This window comes from Thalassophryne amazonica, chromosome 19, assembly GCF_902500255.1.
Source record: "Thalassophryne amazonica chromosome 19, fThaAma1.1, whole genome shotgun sequence".
Classification (NCBI taxonomy): domain Eukaryota; kingdom Metazoa; phylum Chordata; class Actinopteri; order Batrachoidiformes; family Batrachoididae; genus Thalassophryne; species Thalassophryne amazonica.
In genome coordinates, this window is record NC_047121.1 from 2,907,883 (window position 1) to 2,929,338 (window position 21,456).

Here is a 21,456-nt window from a genome sequence, read left to right on the forward strand (position 1 = left end):
AAAAGTATTTAGTCAGCCCCTGATTGTTCAACTTCTCCTACTTAGAAAGATGAGAGAGGTCTATAATTTTCATCATAGGTACACTTCAACTGTGAGAGACAAAATGAGAAAAAAAAAATCCAGGAAATCACATTGTAGGATTTTTAAAGAATTTATTTGTACATTATAGTGGAAAATAAGTATTTGGTCACCCACAAACAAGCAAGATTGCTGGCTCTCACAGACCTGTAACTTCTTCTTTAAGAAGCTCTTCTGTCCTCCACCTGTTACCTGTATTAATGGCACCTGTTGGAACTCGTTATCTGTATAAAAGACACCTGTCCACAGCCTCAAACAGTCAGACTCCAAACTCAACAATGGCCAAGACCAAAGAGCTGTTGAAGGACACCAGGAAGAAAATTGTAGATGTCCAGAACTACGCGGAGGGACCTGATGAATGCCCTGCAGAGAGCTGGGACCAAAGTAACAAAGGCTACACACTACACAGAGAGGGACTCAAATCCTGCAGTGCCAGGCGTGTCCCCCTACTTAAGCCAGTACGTGTCCAGGCCCATCTGAAGTTTGCCAGAGAGTATATGGATGATCCAGAAGAGGATTGGGAGAATATCATGTGGTCAGATGAAACCAAAATAGAACATTTTGGTAAAAACTCAACTCGTCGTGTTTGGAGGAAGAAGAATGCTGAGTTGCATTCCAAGAACACCATATCTACTGTGAAACATGGGGGTGGAAACATCATGCTTTGGGGCTGTTTTTCTGCAAAGGGGACAGGACGACTGATCCGTGTTAAGGGAAGAATAAACATGGCCATGTATCATGAGATTTTAAGCCAAGACTTCCTTCCATCAATGAGAGCACTGAAGATGCCACGCGGCTGGGTCTTCCAGCATGACAATGATCCAAAACACACCATTCAGGCAACGAAGGAGTGGCTCTGAAAAAGCATTTGAAGGTCCTGGAGTGGCCGAGCCAGTCTCCAGACCTCAACCCCATAGAAAATTTGTTGAGGGAGTTGAAAGTCCATGTTGCCCAGCGACAGCCCCAAAACATCACTGCTCTTTTTTACCCCACTGTACATCTGCATCAATTTGACCAGCTAATGCTTAGCTTAGACTCGTGTCTCATAGCATCACACTGACAAAGTGAGGAACCTTGGGGTAATTTTTGCTCCTATGTTGTTCTTTGAGCAATAGTTTTGACTGTGTTGAATGCTTGGTCTCCAAAGTAAAGGGCAAATAAGGTCAACATCCATTGGATTCTATGACATGTGACATATGTTGCCCTGTAACATGATAACTCAGCATGACACATGGTGCAAACTATTCCATTTATTGATCCTACTAGCACAACCAATAACTTGCAACACTTTTTACCAAAATTGGAGCAACTTTAACTTTTGACCCATGTACAAACTGAAATTGACCATTCTTGCTGTTTTTACCCCATAACTCCATAACAATCAGTCACAGATTGTCCAAACTATACCTTTGTGGAATCTTTGTGATCAGACAAATAATGTGGTATAGTTTTCAATGTCATTGGAGCATTTGTAAATTTTGACCTCTGTGTAATTCTTCAATTGACCCCTACCTGGCTGCCTATTGAAAATTTAGGAGGCTAACGTGCTTTTACAAAACAGTAATGTCTAAGGAGTATGTGTGCCAACTTTGGAGCTTGTTTCCAGAAATGAACGATTGTTACAGTTATCTGCTCCACTAGTTTCCAATTGGTTCAAAATGCTGCTGCCAGAGTTTTGATAGGAAGCAGAAAGTTTGACCACATTGCACCCATTTTTGCGTCTCTTCACTGGCTTCCTGTCCTGTGAGATCAGATTTTAAGGTTCTGCTACTAACCTATAAAACTGTTCACAGACTGGCACCTCCCTAATTAGCTGACCTAATTAAACCCTACGTACTGGCCCGGGCTCTGTGTTCTCAGGGTGCAGGACTACTTTGTGTCCCGAGGGTGACTAAAAAGTCTGTGGGTCACAGATCTTTCTCTTATCATGCCCCTGTTCTGTGGAATGGTCTCCCTGCATCAATAAAACAGTCAGATTCTGTGGAGACTTTCAAGTCCAGACTTAAGACGCACTTATTTTCCCTTTCATATGGCTAGCATACTGGCACAGTATGTTACTATGCTTTTTACCCTTTTTAATTCATTTTATTAGTAAACGGAGCGTGCCACGGCCTCAACTTGATCTAAATTCTGTGTCTTTTAGTGAAGTTTAGGGCTAGTGGCCGGCGATCACCTTAGTATTTCTTCTGTTTTTCTTGTTGTTTAATGCTGACAAATTATACAGTATTTCTTGTCTTTCTGATGCCTGATTCTGTTTTTTCTGTCTGTTTGAGGTGCAGCTCCATCCAGAGATGGGTGTGGTGTCTGTTTCTGTAACCCTCCTGTCCTGTGCACCAGCATCATTTCCTGTATATATGGTTCTGTAATTTGTGTCTGTATCATGGCCCAAGCAGAGGGTCACCCCTTTGAGTCTGGTCTGCTTGAGGTTTCTTCCTCAGAAGGAGTTTTTTCTTACCACTGTCTCCTGTGTTCTTGTTCTGGGGGTTAATAAGTTTAGACCTTACTTATGTGAAGCACTTTGAGGCAACTTTGTTGTGATTTGGTGCTACATAAATGAAAATAAATTGAAACTGAAAAACTGTACTTAAAGCAAACCAGTGTGTCGGTGTGTTTTTTAAATGCAGAGCTCCGTCTGTGTGATGATCAGCAGTAAACACGGGCTGTTCTGCTGTGCAGAGTGAGAGGACGCGTACGTTTTTAACTGAATCAAGTTTAAACGGCTCATCAAAAACCAGATTTATGGTGTGGATTTGATTTGATGGATTTGATTTTTGAGTTTTTAACTATTCATCAACAGGGTCCACAGCAGATTTGTCAGTGTGGCTTTTGCAGTAAACCTGTTTTACACTCTACACGCACAATGTGCATATGTGCAGCTCCCCCCGCCCCGCCCCCCCCCCCCGCCCCCCCCAACTGATGGCAATTTTACCACAAAATACACAAAATAACCCTAAATACCTTACGTGTGTGGCATATTATTTTTAAAATGACTGTATGAATTAAAGATACATATGGAGGAGAATTAGTTTTTTTCTCACAGTTGACTCAGCTGCGCTTCGTTATCAAACCTGCCGACATGGGACAAGTCAAGACAGCAATAAGACAAGTCGGTCTCTTAGTCTACTTATAGGACAAGTCCCAGAAAATGCTGAATATAGAGCCTGTGACAGATGCTGAGATCACTGGATCTCTGAAAATGTCACATGGTCCCGTTTCCTGGTCTCTCACGTTGACCTGACACATACCACAGTCCGGTGTTACATACTTTAGTGGGACTGTCAGTCCACTGATGCAGAATGACTCCATGAGGGCTCGGTGTACTTTGATAACCAAATCAAAGTGACTCAGTGTGGCATCTGTGCTTCCACATTTTGCCTTACGCCTCCAACAAAAATCTAACTTTACTTCCACCTGAAAAGATTTGAAAGAATTCAAAGATTTATGAGCTTTTCTGACACGATAAACCAAAGCTTTCGGGATTTATCCATCCTGACAACGTGCATGCAGTCCTGCACGTGACGTTATGTTAATAAAGACGGACTCACCCACTGTACACTTCAACCGTGTTGTTATTGATCTTCTTGTCATATAAATGGCGCCTGTAGTCCTCCAAGGCGTCTTTGACGGCAATAACAGTGAGAACCACCAGAAGAGGAATCATGGTGATTTCCTTCTGAAACGCCTCCACAACAGGGATCCAGTTCAACAACACCAAGAACAGGAAGTAGAGGTTGGCGGCCCTGCACAGGAAAGGTCAGAGAGCTGTATTAGCAACAAGTGCTACTAAATCCATTTCCCCGGTCTGCTATCTTCTGAAGCTGAAGAACTGAAGAGGAACTGTAGGTCAAATGTTCACAAATACATTTGCTGGTAAATGGACTGCATTTATATATCACTTTTCCATCTGTTTCAGAAGCTCATAGTGCTTTACAATGCTGCCTTATATTCACCCACACACACACACACACACACACTGATGATAGCATCCTGCCATGCAGGGTGCTCAACTGCACATTCAAAACAAACTGGACATTAAGGACTTTGCCCAAGGACCCGTGAGTTTCTGGTTTGACGAGGATTTGAACTCAAACCTAAGGTGTGCACGAGTGGTGTCCAGAAAAGGCTGAGAGGGTGCAGGTTTTTGTTGCTCATCCCACCTGCTCAAAGTGATCACCTGCTGGAGTCAGAGGCTGCAAAGAAAAGCCGCACTTCTCGGCCCTTCTGGAATGACTGCAAGTCATCTGGAATGCAGATACTCCCCTCAAAACAAAAAACAAACAAGTGTAGGTTTGGAAATGATCCTTGTTATAATCCCACCTGCACCTTGAATGCATCTGTCATTCCTACATCTCACCACTGTCACACTGTCCTCGCACACATCCTGCACCACTCTCACATACTTCTCTGCCACTCCAGACTTCCTCATCCAGTACTAAAAATGCACAATGTAACTGCTTTTGGCTTTCTCTCTATGTCTCCATCAGCACTCAGGCATTTTCCTCCAACTACCATCTGTCCATCCACATTCCTATCCTTGATACCATATCTACCCTTCACCAACATGCCCATTGAAGTCCGCTCCTATCACCACTCTTTCATGCTTGGGTTCACTCTCCACCACTTCATCTAACACACTCCAGAAATTTTCTTTCTCCATCTCACAACCTACCTGTGGGGCATATGCACTGATGATATTCATCATCACCCCTTCAATTTCCAACTTCACTTATCACCCTGTCAGACACTCGCTTAACCTCCAACACACTCTTAACATACTCTTCCTTTAAAATGACCCCAGCACCATTTCTCTTCCTATCCTCATCATGATACAACAACCTGAACCCACCTCCAGTGCCCCTGGCCTTACTTTCCTTTCACTTGGTCTCTTGAAGACACAGTATGTCTACCTTTCTCCTCTCCATCAGAGTCTTTAAAAAGTTGAAGGTAGGTGAATGTTTACAGGATGAACAGATGATTATTATTGTCAAACAAAAATGGATAATCAGAGGTTTAAACTGCTTCCAGTCCAAATTAAACTCTGACAGATGATGACGTCTGGTGAGTCTCACCTGTGGAACTGCTGGAACAGGTTGAGGGGGATGAAGGTCAGCAGGCTGTACTTTGTAGTCCGGATGGCGTTTCCCTTGTAGGCTTTGGACATGGTTTGGTGGTCCTGCTGGTGGGGCCCATACTGGGGAAAAACCGTTCGGCGCTTCTTGCTGACACTGTGTCCAGATAATTGGGGGTCCAGAGAGTGTTTGCTGTCAGGGGGAGAGTACAAACCTCGACCTGTGTCTGCTGTCCACAACTGGCGACATCGATGTCGTACCCAGTGGAGCCTCTCCATCTCCACATCACTGAGCTAAAATGAGCCCGGAACGTCACCTTTGTGCTCCTCTGTGGACTTTCATACTGCGAAAGAGACACACAAGACAACCTGTCAGTCTACTGAGCTCTTAACCTGGACATCAGGCAGGGGAGCCATTGTAGTGTCAAAGAACCCACAAGGATGGTCAAAGCACCTGAACGCCAGTTGGATGAGCGGTGACAAACCAAGAAATCCAGTTGCTTTTTACTAAACTTTCAGATATCTCCTTCCCAGATGACTGAGGATCTTCACTGGCATGCAGTCCCTACAGCTGCTTTATTTTGCAGGACTTGTTGCTTTTAGCTAAACTGGAGAACATCCAGGAGAAGACATTACTGGGCCTTTAGCAGTCTATCAAGACATGTACAGCAAACTATGCAGTTATTAAGTCTGTGCCACATGTAGGCTCCCTATAGTGACTTGCAAGCACTATATACGAGTTGATACGTGTTCAGATACGTGTTGGTTTACGTGTTGGCATCAGAATTTTGGCTCTCTGTTGGGACTGTTTACACAGAGACTGCTACCTGCTGCTTTGGACTTGAATTAACAGTCTTTTTCAAGACTTTTTTACTTTTTTACCTTTTTACTTTTTTACTGTGCTCCAACGCCTAAGGAAGACCTCTAACGGTCAAAACATCGCGACGGAGCACTTTTATCAGTTAACTTTCATCAGCGTTGGCAAGCTAACTAGCTTGCTAACGCTTTCGTTTTTATTTATTTATTGTTTTATTTATTTTTTTTTTTTCTCTTTTAGCACTGTTGTCGTGCGTTATTTGTGCTGCTCCACAGCGTGTTTAGTTGATTTTTATTTTATTTTAGCACCGTTGTCGTGCGTTGCCTGTGCTGCTTCATGGCCTGTTTGGTGCCTTGATTGGGGCACTCCTTCTGCTGAATCACCTTTAAATTATTTACACATTATTCACTTTGTGTGTTTTTAGGAATCCGCTAGGTTGCGTAGCTACTAGCTCTTAGCCGATTTAGCATGGCGGCTTCTCCTGTCTCTCCCGTACTTTTCTGCTCTGGGTGTGAAATGTTTAGTTATTCCTCGGCCTCCTTTAGCAGTAACGGTACTTGTAATAAGTGCAGCTTATTCATAGCTTTGGAGGCCAGGCTGGGCGAATTGGAGACTCGGCTCCGCACTGTGGAAAATTCTACAGCTAGCCAGGCCCCTGTAGTCGGTGCGGACCAAGGTAGCTTAGCCGCCGCTAGTTCCCCCCTGGCAGATCCCGAGCAGCCGGGAAAGCAGACCGACTGGGTGACTGTGAGGAGGAAGCGTAGCCCTAAACAGAAGCCCCGTGTACACCGTCAACCCGTTCACATCTCTAACCGTTTTTCCCCACTCGGCGACACACTCGCCGAGGATCAAACTCTGGTTATTGGCGACTCTGTTTTGAGAAATGTGAAGTTAGCGACACCAGCAACCATTGTCAATTGTCTTCCGGGGGCCAGAGCAGGCAACATCGAAGGACATTTGAAATTGCTGGCTAAGGCTAAGCGTAAATTTGGTAAGATTGTAATTCACGTCGGCAGTAATGACACTCGGTTACGCCAATCGGAGGTCACTAAAATTAACATTAAATCGGTGTGTAACTTTGCAAAAACAATGTCGGACTCTGTAGTTTTCTCTGGGCCCCTCCCCAATCAGACCGGGAGTGACATGTTTAGCCGCATGTTCTCCTTGAATTGCTGGCTGTCTGAGTGGTGTCCAAAAAATGAGGTGGGCTTCATTGATAATTGGCAAAGCTTCTGGGGAAAACCTGGTCTTGTTAGGAGAGACGGCATCCATCCCACTTTAGATGGAGCAGCTCTCATTTCTAGAAATCTGGCCAATTTTCTTGGATCCTCCAAACTGTGACTGTCCAGCGTTGGGACCAGGAGGCAGAGCTGTAGTCTTATACACCTCTCTGCAGCTTCTCTCCCCCTGCCATCCCCTCGTTGCCCCATCCCCGTAGAGACGGTGCCTGCTCCCAGACTACCAATAACCAGCAAAAATCTATTTAAGTATAAAAATTCAAAAAGAAAAAATAATATAGCACCTTCAATTGCACCACAGACTAAAACAGTTAAATGTGGTCTATTAAACATTAGGTCTCTCTCTTCTAAGTCCCTGTTGGTAAATGATATAATAATTGATCAACGTATTGATTTATTCTGCCTAACAGAAACCTGGTTACAGCAGGATGAATATGTTAGTTTAAATGAGTCAACACCCCCGAGTCACACTAACTGTCAGAATGCTCGTAGCACGGGCCGGGGCGGAGGATTAGCAGCAATCTTCCATTCCAGCTTATTAATTAATCAAAAACCTAGACAGAGCTTTAATTCATTTGAAAGCTTGTCTCTTAGTCTTGTCCATCCAAATTGGAAGTCCCAAAAACCAGTTTTATTTGTTATTATCTATCGTCCACCTGGTCGTTACTGTGAGTTTCTCTGTGAATTTTCAGACCTTTTGTCTGACTTAGTGCTTAGCTCAGATAAGATAATTATAGTGGGCGATTTTAATATCCACACAGATGCTGAGAATGACAGCCTCAACACTGCATTTAATCTATTATTAGACTCTATCGGCTTTGCTCAAAAAGTAAATGAGTCCACCCACCACTTTAATCATATCTTAGCTCTTGTTCTGACTTATGGTATGGAAATAGAAGACTTAACAGTATTCCCTGAAAACTCCCTTCTGTCTGATCATTTTTTAATAACATTTACATTTACCCTGATGGACTACCCTGCAGTGGGGAATAAGTTTCATTACACTAGAAGTCTTTCAGAAAGCGTTGTAACTAGGTTTAAGGATATGATTCCTTCGTTATGTTCTCTAATGTCATATACCAACACAGAGCAGAGTAGCTACCTAAACTCTGTAAGGGAGTTAGAGTATCTCGTCAATAGTTTTACATCCTCTTTGAAGACAACTTTGGATGCTGTAGCTCCTCTGAAAAAGAGAGCTTTAAATCAGAAGTGTCTGACTCCGTGGTATAACTCACAAACTCGTAGCTTAAAGCAGATAACCCGTAAGTTGGAGAGGAAATGGCGTCTCACTAATTTAGAAGATCTTCACTTAGCCTGGAAAAAGAGTTTGTTGCTCTATAAAAAGCCCTCCGTAAAGCTAGGACATCTTTCTACTCATCACTAATTGAAGAAAATAAGAATAACCTCAGGTTTCTTTTCAGCACTGTAGCCAGGCTGACAAAGAGTCAGAGCTCTATTGAGCTGAGTATTCCATTAACTTTAACTAGTAATGACTTCATGACTTTCTTTGCTAACAAAATTTTGACTATTAGAGAAAAAATTACTCATAACCATCCCAAAGATGTATCGTTATCTTTGGCTGCTTTCAGTGATGCCGGTATTTGGTTAGACTCTTTCTCTCCGGTTGTTCTGTCTGAGTTATTTTCATTGGTTGCTTCGTCCAAACCATTGGCATGTTTATTGGACCCCATTCCTGCCAGGCTGCTCAAGGAAGTCTTACCATTATTTAATGCTTCAATCTTAAATATGATCAATCTATCTTTGTTAGTTGGTTATGTACCACAGGCCTTTAAGGTGGCAGTAATTAAACCATTACTTAAAAAGCCATCACTTGACCCAGCTATCTTAGCTAATTATAGGCCAATCTCCAACCTTCCTTTTCTCTCAAAGATTCTTGAGAGGGTAGTTGTAAAACAGCTAACTGATCACCTGCAGAGGAATGGTCTATTTGAAGAGTTTCAGTCAGGTTTTAGAATTCATCATAGTACAGAAACAGCATTAGTGAAGGTTACAAATGATCTTCTTATGGCTTCGGACAGTGGACTCATCTCTGTGCTTGTTCTGTTAGACCTCAGTGCTGCTTTTGATACTGTTGACCATAAAATTTTATTACAGAGATTAGAGCATGTCATAGGTATTAAAGGCACTGCGCTGCGGTGGTTTGAATCATATTTGTCTAATAGATTACAGTTTGTTCATGTAAATGGGGAATCTTCTTCACAGACTAAAGTTAATTATGGAGTTCCACAAGGTTCTGTGCTAGGACCAATTTTATTCACTTTATACATGCTTCCCTTAGGCAGTATTATTAGACGGTATTGCTTAAATTTTCATTGTTACGCAGATGATACCCAGCTTTATCTATCCATGAAGCCAGAGGATACACACCAATTAGCTAAACTGCAGGATTGTCTTACAGACATAAAGACATGGATGACCTCTAATTGCCTGCTTTTAAACTCAGATAAAACTGAAGTTATTGTACTTGGCCCCACAAATCTTAGAAGCATGGTGTCTAACCAGATCGTTACTCTAGATGGCATTTCCCTGATCTCTAGTAATACTGTGAGAAATCTTGGAGTCATTTTTGATCAGGATATGTCATTCAAAGCGCATATTAAACAAATATGTAGGACTGCCTTTTTGCATTTACGCAATATCTCTAAAATCAGAAAGGTCTTGTCTCAGAGTGATGCTGAAAAACTAATTCATGCATTTATTTCCTCTAGGCTGGACTATTGTAATTCATTATTATCAGGTTGTCCTAAAAGTTCCCTAAAAAGCCTTCAGTTGGTTCAGAATGCTGCAGCTAGAGTACTGACGGGGACTAGCAGGAGAGAGCATATCTCACCCGTGTTGGCCTCTCTTCATTGGCTTCCTGTTAATTCTAGAATAGAATTTAAAATTCTTCTTCTTACTTATAAGGTTTTGAATAATCAGGTCCCATCTTATCTTAGGGACCTCGTAGTACCATATTACCCCATTAGAGCGCTTCGTTCTCAGGCTGCGGGCTTACTTGTAGTTCCTAGGGTTTGTAAGAGTAGAATGGGAGGCAGAGCCTTCAGCTTTCAGGCTCCTCTCCTGTGGAACCAGCTCCCAATTCAGATCAGGGAGACAGATACCCTCTCTACTTTTAAGATTAGGCTTAAAACTTTCCTTTTCGCTAAGGCTTATAGTTAGGGCTGGATCGGGTGACCCTGGACCATCCCTTGGTTATGCTGCTTTAGACGTAGATTGTGGGGGGTTCCCATGATGCACTGTTACTTTCTCTTTTTGCTCCGTATGCATCACTCTGCATTTAATCATTAGTGATCGATCTCTGCCCCCCTTCACGGCATGTCTTTTTCCTGGTTTTTTCCCTCAGCCCCAACCAGTCTCAGCAGAAGACTGCCCCTCCCTGAGCCTGGTTCTGCTGGAGGTTTCTTCCTGTTAAAAGGGAGTTTTTCCTTCCCACTGTTGCCAAGTGCTTGCTCATAGGGGGTCGTTTTGACCGTTGGGGTTTTTCATAATTATTGTATGGCCTTGCCTTACAATATGGAGCGCCTTGGGGCAACTGTTTGTTGTGATTTGGCGCTATATAAGAAAAAAGTTGATTGATTGATTGATCTGTGCTGGACGGGGAAAATGAATTCTACCAGACCCACAGGATATCAGCTCGGTGCACATATGCAAATATATGTGGCACAGAGCCAATATCCATAGATCAGAACTTAGATCGAATCCAGTTAGACCCGACAGACGTTCTTTGATTTAACAGTTCAACTTTATTCCAAGTGTGAAGCGTCGATGGTCTCAGTTGAAGCCCAACTGGAAGAGGAAAAAGCTGCAGTTCTGTAACTGGCCTTGAGGCTGACTCCAAAACAGTAGGAGTCCATGTTAAAATGTCCAACTTTAGAGCAGAAATAAACACGTGTACAGCCTGGTACAAAAACGGTTGTGGTCTCTGTAGATAGTTTCCTCCTCCACGACAACTGGATGGGGTGAATATTTCTCTAACCTCCTTAAAATGTTTTAAGCCATAAAGTTTAAGCCATAAAGTCACATAAAGTGACCACACCCCTTTGTGGGTGTGGTCACTTTGGGTGAGAGAGGCTGGAGAGCAGTGTCTCTGCCTCTCATAATGTATTTTACTTGGTGCCCGCTTGATGTGGCTGCTTCTTGTTGTGGCTGCTGTATCAGTCGTTTCAAGCATTTTATTACAAACACCTTGAATAATCTGGTTTAGCAGCTGTCTGGTTGTGGATTCCTGTGAATTTACTGCTGATGAACTATACCTTACGCGCAGTTTTCCAGCCGACTTATTCTGCTCTTTTTCATCCTGTCCGAGATACTGATGACGTTGCATAAGACTGACAGCTGTAAACCACAGGGTGCTGGACTGACCACGAGATGCCACACCTGAAGCTGATGCAGCACACTGCAGTTTGCGTTTGGAATAAACTTTGCCACGGTGACAGGCTTACTGAGGGCCTGATGGAGGAACGCTGGCCCTGCATCCCAGGGTGCTGTATGACCCCATGCCTGTGGTACAAATGCTTGCCTGGTCATCTCAACAGTTGCACTTTGTTTTGATGCTGCTTTGGTTTCCTGCTTCCTGTTTCTTCAGCTTTATAAAACTTTGTAGAAAAACCTTGTAACTGTTAGAATGATCTAACAGCTCATGGCAAGCTGGGTCACCCCCCTGATTATGGTCTGTTTGAGGTTTCTACCTCAGTATCATCTGAGGGAATTTTTCTTACCGCTGTCCCTGTGTTCCTGCTCTCGGGGTTGGTAAGGTTAGACCTTACTTGTGACAACTTACAAAGACAACTTTGGATGCTGTAGCTCCTCTGAAAAAGAGAGCTTTAAATCAGAAGTGTCTGACTCCGTGGTATAACTCACAAACTCGTATCTTAAAGCAGATAACCCATACGTTGGAGAGGAAATGGCGTCTCACTAATTTAGAAGATCTTCACTTAGCCTGGAAAAAGAGTTTGTTGCTCTATAAAAAAGCCCTCCGTAAAGCTAGGACATCTTTGTTGAGTTGAGTTGAGTTAAAGCGCCTTGACAAGGTACAGCCAAAAACAGGCTGAGTTCAGGATAACGGCGAGGCGGAGGTCGGAGTACACAAGCAAGGTCAAAAACACTAGAGAGCAAACTGGACAAATACAAGAGGCGAGAGAGTGAGCAAAGTCAACAATCGGGCAGAGAGTAGTGGAACTGTGAGGGCTTAAATAAGGAGCACACTAATTAGGGTGTGATGAGGTGCAGGTGTGTGGATGGTTCTAGAAAGAGGTGTGGTTTAGTGAATCAAAGAAGAGGGAAGAAAGGCAAGTAAGTAAGTGACAGAAAAACTAACTGTGAATAACGTGACGAGTTCCAGACAAACAATAATATGTGAGCAAAACAAAAGGGGCGAAACTAAGAAATACTGTGACTAGTCGAAAAAGGGGAAAAACAAGAAACCTAATAATAAACCAAACTAGGATGGAATGGATACTGGCTGAGACATAAAAGTGAATACAATAAATGATGATGGTAAAACAAACTATTAACAGAGAATCAACAAACCTGGTGACTCCAGAATAATGCAATAAATAAAACAAGATAACTGATAAACAAAGAATGCAATAAATAACAAACAGAACAAAATCTGATAAGAAACACTCAAGATAAATAATAACCAAAACCTGTGACTGAAACATAATACAGCAAATGTGACAAGCAGAACTAAACTAAGACTAAAGCAACTTAAATAACTTAATAGTGAAAGAATAACAATAACCAACTACAGAATAAATGATTACCAAAGAATGAACCAGTGACAAAAGCGTAACACAAATAAAAGCAATAAACAGAACCAAAGTGATATTTACATGACAAAGTAAAAACCTATGAAAAGTAAAACCGGGAAACCACAGAGGAAATGATGCAAAGAACTCAAGACAGGAACCCAGAACCAAGGCAGGACCTGACAATTCAGCTGGTAACTACACACGTTTACCTGAAAACCTAAAGTGTACCACTGTTAAAACAAACACACAGAAATATTACAATTGTTCATTATTTACAACAGCGCACACAAAGTTAGTCCATAACACTGATGGAAGCCTGTCTTGAAAAAAAGCTCATGGCAAAGTTCATTTCATCGTGCTGTTTCTTTTCCTGATGCATTCACTGTCACTCGTAAATCCTGATGTCTGTGTGTGTGTGTGTGTGTGTGTGTGTGTGTGTGTGTGTGTGTGTGTGTGTGTGTGTGTGTGTGTGTGTGTGTGTGTGTGTGTGTGTGTGTGTGTGTGTGTGTGTGTGCGCGCGCTGAGGTTTGTTGTGGGCATATTTGAAATATGATTTATTGGGCATTTAACAAATTTTTCACATTTGTGATTTTTATACTGTTTAATCGACTGCAGTCTGTCGTGGCTATAAATAACTCAATGGGGCTAACCTGGTTAAATAAAGGTTAAATTGAAAAAATAATTAGTTATTTAAATTACATGAAAATTTCACTTGGTGGAAATACTGGAGCACACTTTTAGGTGATCTGTTATGAGAATTAATCATATTATTACACGTATTTGAAATAAAATGTTCAGAAAGGAGCCACTCGGCTCACACAAACATTAGCCATTACCATCACATGAGGCTAATGACTTTAACAGATGGCATCGTTTTCAAGACATGTGAATAATCACATCCATTGTGAGTCGTTGCTTTAAGGGAAAATCCTCGGTCAAATTAATGAAAATAAAACTTGTTCTTCTTGGTGTTGATTGATCACAAACCAGGTTTAGAGGTACGAGGTCTGTTAGAAAAGTATTGGACATTTTTATTTTTTCAAAAACCTGATGGATTTGAATCACGTGTGCTTGCATGAGCAAACCTTGAACCTTCGTGTGCATGCGTGAATTTTTTTCACGCCTGTCGATTGTGTCATTTGCTGGTAAGCAGCCTTTGTGTGAGGACGTGTGCAGTGCTCTCGTCGGATTTTCATTGCAAGGAAAATGACGGAACGACTAGAGCAGCGTTACTCCATCAAATTTTGCCAGAAACTGGGCAACAGCCAGGTGGAAACCATTTTGAAGATTCAGACGGCTTTTGGTGACAATCCTCTGGGCATCACACAGATTAAGGAGCGGTACAATCGGTTTAAAGATGTCCGCACAACGGTGGAGAGCGAGCCACGCTCCAGTCAACCATCAACATGCTGAAATGACCAGATCATTTCCAAAGTGAACGCTGTGGTGATGTGGGACTGTTGTGTGACTGTCCGAGAAATTGCGGAAGAGGTGGACATCAGCACTTTTTCGGCACATTCCACTGTGACAGAAGGTTTGGCCATGAAAAGAGTGGCTGTGAAATTCATGCTGCTGCTAACGGCGCAGCAAAAGCGCCTCCATGTTGAAGTCTCACAGGACATGTTGTGACATGCCCACCTCTTCCACAATTTCTCGGATAGTCACACGACTGAAAAGTCACCGAAAGCCATCTGAATCATCCGAATGGTTTCCACCTGGCTGTCGCCCAGTTTCTGGCAAAATTTGATGTGGCGCTGCTCCAGTCATTCCGTCTTTTTCCTTGCAATGAAAATCCGCCGAGCGCATGACACCCATCCTCACACAAAGGCTGCTTACCAGAAAATGATGCAATCGACAGGCGTGAAAAAGTTCACGCATGCGCACGGAGGTTCAAGGTTGGCTCATGCAAGCACACGTGATTCAAATCCATCAGGTTTTTGCAAAAAATAAAAAGGTCCGATACTTTTCTAACAGACCTTGTATATACCGCCACCTACTGTACTGGAGTGTGAGGAATAATGGCATTAATTATTCTAAGTCAATACAATGCAGAACGTAAATCAGTGAAATAAAAAAAATGTACCAAAAACATCTTACTATTAGGAAATGGTACATTTGACAGTTTTAACACAATCACAGAGCACGTCTGAAAGACATTTATATAATAAGATGTTGTTTTGTTCTTTCATGTTTAGTGTGAAAGCTGTAAACAGGTTAATATGTCATTTCAAGAAGATAAAAAAATAATGGACATAAACACTTGAATATCAATTAGATGAAGAAACCTGGGAGTAAACGCTTACATTTGTAACGTTCCACAGAAAACACTATAAGAAATCAGGAAAAAAAAATTGTGGCAGTCAGTAACAGTTACTTTTTTAGACCAAGCAGAGGAAAAAATATGGAATCACTCGATTCTGAGGAAAAAATTATGGAATCACCCTGTAAATTTTCATTCCCAAAACTAACACCTGCATCAAATCAGATCTGCTCGTTAGTCTGCATCTAAAAAGGAGTGATCACACCTTGGAGAGCTGTTGCACCAAGTGGACTGACATGAATCATGGCTCCAACATGAGAGATGTCAATTGAAACAAAGAAGAGGATTATCAAACTCTTAAAAGAGGGTAAATCATCACGCAATGTTGCAAAAGATGTTGGTTGTTCACAGTCAGCTGTGTCTAAACTCTGGACCAAATACAAACAACATGGGAAGGTTGTTAAAGGCAAACATACTGGTAGACCAAGGAAGATATCAAAGCGTCAAGAAGAAAACTTAAAGCAGTATGTCTCAAAAATCAAAAAATGCACAACAAAACAAATGAGGAACGAATGGGAGGAAACTGGAGTCAACGTCTGTGACTGAACTGTAAGAAACCACCTAAAGGAAATGGGATTTACATACAGAAAAGCTAAACGAAAGCCATCATTAACACCTAAACAGAAAAAAACAAGGTTACAATGGGCTAAGGAAAAGCAATTGTGGACTGTGGATGACTGGATGAAAGTCATATTCAGTGATGAATCTCGAATCTGCATTGGGCAAGGTGATGATGCTGGAACTTTTGTTTGGTGCCGTTCCAATGAGATTTATAAATATGACTGCCTGAAGAGCACATGTAAATTTCCACAATCATTGATGATATGGGGCTGCCTGTCAGGTAAAGGCACTGGGGAGATGGCTGTCATTACATCATCAATAAATGCACAAGTTTACATTGATATTTTGGACACTTTTCTTGTCCCATCAACTGAAAGGATGTTTGGGGATGATGAAATCATTTTTCAAGATGATAATGCATCTTGCCATAGAGCAAAAACTGTGAAAACATTCCTTGCAAAAAGACACATAGGGTCAAAAAATAGTCCGGATCTTAATCCAATTGAAAATCTTTGGTGGAAGTTGAAGAAAATGGTCCATGACAAGGCTCCAACCTGGAAAGCTGATCTGGCAACAGCAATCAGAGAAAGTTGGAGCCAGATTGATGAAGAGTACTGTTTGTCACTCATTAAGTCCATGCCTCAGAGACTGCAAGCTGTTATAAAAGACAGAGGTGTTGGAGCGTTCTTTTGTTTTTCATGATTCCATAATTTTGTCCTCAGAATTGAGTGATTCCATATTTTTTTCCCTCTGCTTGGTCTAAAAAAGTAACCGTTACTGACTGCCACAATTATTTTTCCTGATTTCTTATAGTGTTTCTTAAAGCCAGAAAGTTGCCATTTGAAATGACTTTAGTTTTGTGTCATGTCTGTGATCTGCTTTTTTTCTACAAAATTAAACAACTGAATGAACATCCTCCGAGGCCGTGATTCCATAATTTTTGCCAGGGGTTGTACATCATCAGGACTGTTTTTGAACAATCCGACTGCTTTTGCAAGTTAGTTGACTGAGAACAATTTTGGATTGGATTGCTATTTAAAATTCATGTTGGAGTGTTTGGAACCGCTTGACCCTCAAAGGACCAGGGACACACACCAAAATATAAGTCCCTTTCTCTTGTTTATAAATTAATAAAATATCAAGTGACATCTATTTTAGGCATTATACAAAACAAATAATGAATGTTTACGAGTGCACTGGTAAGAATATTTCATTCAGTGAAAGATGGACATTCCATCTTTCACTGAATGAAATAATGAAAAAAACATTCATTATTTGTATAATGACAGCAACGTTGTTGGATATTAAAAGCAGTGTATATGGTTTTGTATGGGTACATTTTGAAAATCCCCTTCACAGCTGGGCATCAGAAATCTCAAGATTGCTCTTTTTTTATATCGATTAGTATCTGAGTATTGATTTTTTTTCAGAGAAATGATCAAAGTAGACAGGGGTGTATTGATATGTGATGTACAGTGAAAAGAGAAGTGGCAAAGGTTAAGGAAGCAGCATACAGAGGTGACGTGACATGAACTTTAACACTACAGAAGGAGAATAATACCGATTGGCCAGACAAAGGGATGGAGCTGGAAAGGATGTGCAGCAGGTTAGGCTGATAAAGAATGAAGATGGTAAAGTACTGACAAGCAGGGAGAATGTTTTGAGAAGGTGAAGGGAATATTGTGAGGTGATGAAGAAAATGAGAGAGCGAAAAGGCTGGATGATGTGGAACAAGTAAATCAGGAAGTGCAAGAGAATGGTGAGGATGAAGTGGCAGCTATGAAGAGGATGAAGAGTGGAAAGGCAGTTAGTTCAGATGGCATCCCAGTGGAGGCATGGACATATCTAGGAGAGGTGGCGTTTGTAATCAGATTGTTTAACAAAATCTTGGAAAGTGAGAGGACGCCTGAGGAGTGGAGACAAAATGTGCTGGTTCCTATGTTAACCCCCAAAACGTGAATCAGATGCAAATCATGAATTATCCACAAACTGTTAATTGCAAAACGTGAATACTGAAAAAATATCTCACAAAACGTGAATGCGAGTCTCACAAAACGTGAACGGGGGTCTCGCAAAACATGAATATCATTCATAATATATGTATGCTTTTTTAGTTTAAGTAGTTTATGGATTTCAGTTTATGGCTCAATTACTGCAGGAAATTCTGATTGCAAACCATATCACTGCAAAAATGTTTTTATTTTTTTGTTTTTTTTGTTTTTTGCGGGAGTCACTGCAGCCTGAGGAGGTGATCCGAGCAGCTCCTGATGGTGTCAAGCGCCTGGTCCCACTGGATGTGTCCCGCTCCGGGGACAGTGTCAGATGAGGAGTTTGACTGGGACGGTCCACCTGTCAAACTCAGAGGACGGAAATCTCCCCCTCTGGTAAGTGACTCAATAATCTTAAGAGAAACGTTGTAGAAAAACAAACAACACTAGTTTCTAACCTCAGGAAGGTAGACAATGAGCTACAACCTTATCCATATGAGCCCTCCTCTGAGCTGGAACAATAATACTGACCTGAACAAGCAGACGACGGAGAAACGGAAGCTTAGGGACGGTCTACAACATGCAAACACAAGATACCAGAAAAATATTCAATAAATTCAGGCGGGTGGGAGGACAGACAGACAGATAGATAGACAGACAAACAGATGGCTGAAGGAGACAGAGAGACTTCTTATTTCAACACGTTTTACATACATGTCAACCCCTTTGAGGGTCCATCTGTATAACCAAGTGAGAAAATCCATAAAATCAACACAAAATCCTTATAACCTCCAAATCTCACCAAAATCAGTTTTATTACAGTACACACAACTGCATAGCGGTGTCACATAACTGGGTTTTTGTCCACAAATTATGAGTTGCCGCAATGACATTAAAGTCAGGATCATTAGTATTTCCTCCACAGTTGAATTTCAAACAATAGCGATCTAGTATTCATGCGTCAAGCAGAATTTGATCGAGCTGAATGTGTCAAGTTTAGTTATTTTTTACAGAAACAAGAACTGTCTGTCACTAATGGAAATATATTAATAAAATCCTGAAAAATAAATTGAATAAAATAAATAAATATGAAATTGGTCACTAGATCCTTAAACTTTGGACATAATAAACTCTTCATGGTGGATCCTTGATCTCTGGACATAAATAGGAATAAACTAAATCTGTAGTTCTTGTCAAAAGCATTTCCTTTCAGACATTATTGGCATGAATGTCTTTCCATATATCTGAGCTCGCTGTGCTTCACGTCAGTTTCAATTTAATTCATAAAGAATGCAGGACGTCTCATTTTGGGAAGAAAGAAACGTTTTAGTCTACTGTAGTTTCGTATCTGTAATACAACGTTTTAAAGAGGTGTCATTTTCTTTAAAGGGGCAATTCGTTTTGAAGTTATTAATTCTGACCGGACTCGGAACGGAGGACGATTCTCGCTTCTTGACTACAATAAGACAAGAGTCCCAGTTAGTGGCTTTAATCCACAAAAAAGTGACTCACTGTATTTTAATAGCTTTGAGAGGAGTTAAGAAGCGGACTTGCCGTTTCTGAAGAGGAGCGAATCAAAGAACCAATGAGCTAGTGGATCGAAGCATTGCTTCATTTGGTTCACGCATCAAAGTGCAGAAACGGCTGATTACAGACCCGCTGCAGATCAAACCCGGCATATCCGACTTTATTTGTACGTCTGTATGACAGTGAAACTCGAAAAAATCCGTATAATTTACGGACAATCCGTATAGGGTGACGTATGGTTTTAATTTATTCTTGTCTTTACCAGTGTTATGTACCTTGATTTGGTGTGGACGCTCGTGCCTTTAGACACTGGTTGTGTAACAGCGTGATTTCTGAACACAAAGAACTCTGAAACACTGACCTGTGAAGCTGAAACACTGAGCTGTGAAGCTTTTGCTTCCTTGACATCAGATCAACAAAGATCCTTCTTCTTCTAAATAAGGTGCTGAATCCGTCACCCCACCCCAAACAGATGTTCAAAGAAAGTCCGTGCTCCACAGAAGTGTGCGAAACGTCAGGAAAACAATGAACTTTTTGCTCCACACGGTTTGAACGGACTCAACCACAATGCTCGGTGCAGCCCCCTGCTGCGTTCACTGTCCGCTCATTTAAAACTATCTAGTCAGAGTACAGTGAGTCAGAAAACTGGTCCCAAAAGAATAATTGCATCTACGACGAATCTAGTGTCAATGTTATAGTTCTGACGGTGTGAAATACAAGCCTGTGCTGCAAAATGTTACTTCTTCTACACGCAGCACAGCACGAATGTTTTCTTTCCTTACTGTCCATGAAAGCCACTCCTGCGCTCATGTGACTTCATGTGACATCAGTCACATGAAGTCACATGAGCGCACCGCGCGACGAAACCGGAAGTGAGTATGATGCTGCTGAACAGACTGCGTCCTGCAGAGAGTACACAAGTAAGTACTGCAAATACTACACACGGTACACAAGTAAGTACTGCAAATACTACACACGGTACACAAGTAAGTACTAAAAATACTACACACGGTACACAAGTAAGTACTAAAAATAATACTACACACGGTACACAAGTAAGTACTGCAAATACTACACACGGTACACAAGTAAGTACTGCAAATACTACACACGGTACACAAGTAAGTACTAAAAATAATACTACACACGGTACACAAGTAAGTACTGCAAATACTACACACGGTACACAAGTAAGTACTGCAAATACTACACACGGTACACAAGTAAGTACTAAAAATAATACTACACACGGTACACAAGTAAGTACTGCAAATACTACACACGGTACACAAGTAAGTACTAAAATAATACTACACACGGTACACAAGTAAGTACTAAAAATAATACTACACACGGTACACAAGTAAGTACTGCAAATACTACACACGGTACACAAGTAAGTACTAAAAATAATACTACACACGGTACACAAGTAAGTACTGAAAATAATACTACACACGGTACACAAGTAAGTACTGCAAATACTACACACGGTACACAAGTAAGTACTAAAAATAATACTACACACAGGACACAAGTACTGTAAATACTACACACGGTGCACAAGTAAGTACTAAAAATAATACTACACACAGGACACAAGTAAGTACTGAAAATAATACTACACACGGTGCACAAATAAGTACTTAAAATACTACACACGGTGCAAAAGTACGTACTGAAAATACTACACACGGTGCAAAAGTATGTACTGAAAATACTACACACGGTGCAAAAGTAAGTACTGCAAATACTACACACGGTACACAAGTAAGTACTGCAAATACTACACACGGTACACAAGTAAGTATTGCAAATACTACACACGGTACACAAGTAAGTACTGCAAATACTACACACGGTACACAAGTAAGTACTGCAAATACTACACACGGTACACAAGTAAGTACTGCAAATACTACACACGGTACACAAGTAAGTACTGCAAATACTACACACGGTACACAAGTAAGTACTGCAAATACTACACACGGTACACAAGTAAGTACTGCAAATAATACACACGGTACACAAGTAAGTACTAAAAATAATACTACACACAGGACACAAGTACTGTAAATACTC

At 41.3% G+C, this 21,456-nt stretch overlaps 2 protein-coding genes across 2 annotated transcripts in view; one reads left to right on the top strand and one right to left on the bottom strand.

The window, feature by feature from the left end:
- atp10d (ATPase phospholipid transporting 10D) overlaps positions 1 to 20,131 on the bottom strand; it is a 128,637-nt gene extending 108,506 nt beyond the window's left edge. Inside the window, exons 1-3 of the mRNA XM_034195617.1 lie at positions 19,733 to 20,131; positions 5,148 to 5,490; positions 3,624 to 3,818 (exon numbers count right to left, since the gene is read on the bottom strand). Of these exons, the coding sequence (XP_034051508.1) occupies positions 3,624 to 3,818; positions 5,148 to 5,425 (473 nt within the window). The 5' untranslated portion in view covers positions 5,426 to 5,490; positions 19,733 to 20,131. The remainder of the gene's footprint in view (positions 1 to 3,623; positions 3,819 to 5,147; positions 5,491 to 19,732) is intronic.
- Positions 20,132 to 20,228: 97 nt separating this feature from the next.
- commd8 (COMM domain containing 8) overlaps positions 20,229 to 21,456 on the top strand; it is a 10,257-nt gene continuing 9,029 nt past the window's right edge. The window contains exon 1 of the mRNA XM_034159885.1: positions 20,229 to 20,291. Coding sequence (XP_034015776.1) covers positions 20,250 to 20,291 — 42 coding nt within the window. The 5' untranslated portion in view covers positions 20,229 to 20,249. The remainder of the gene's footprint in view (positions 20,292 to 21,456) is intronic.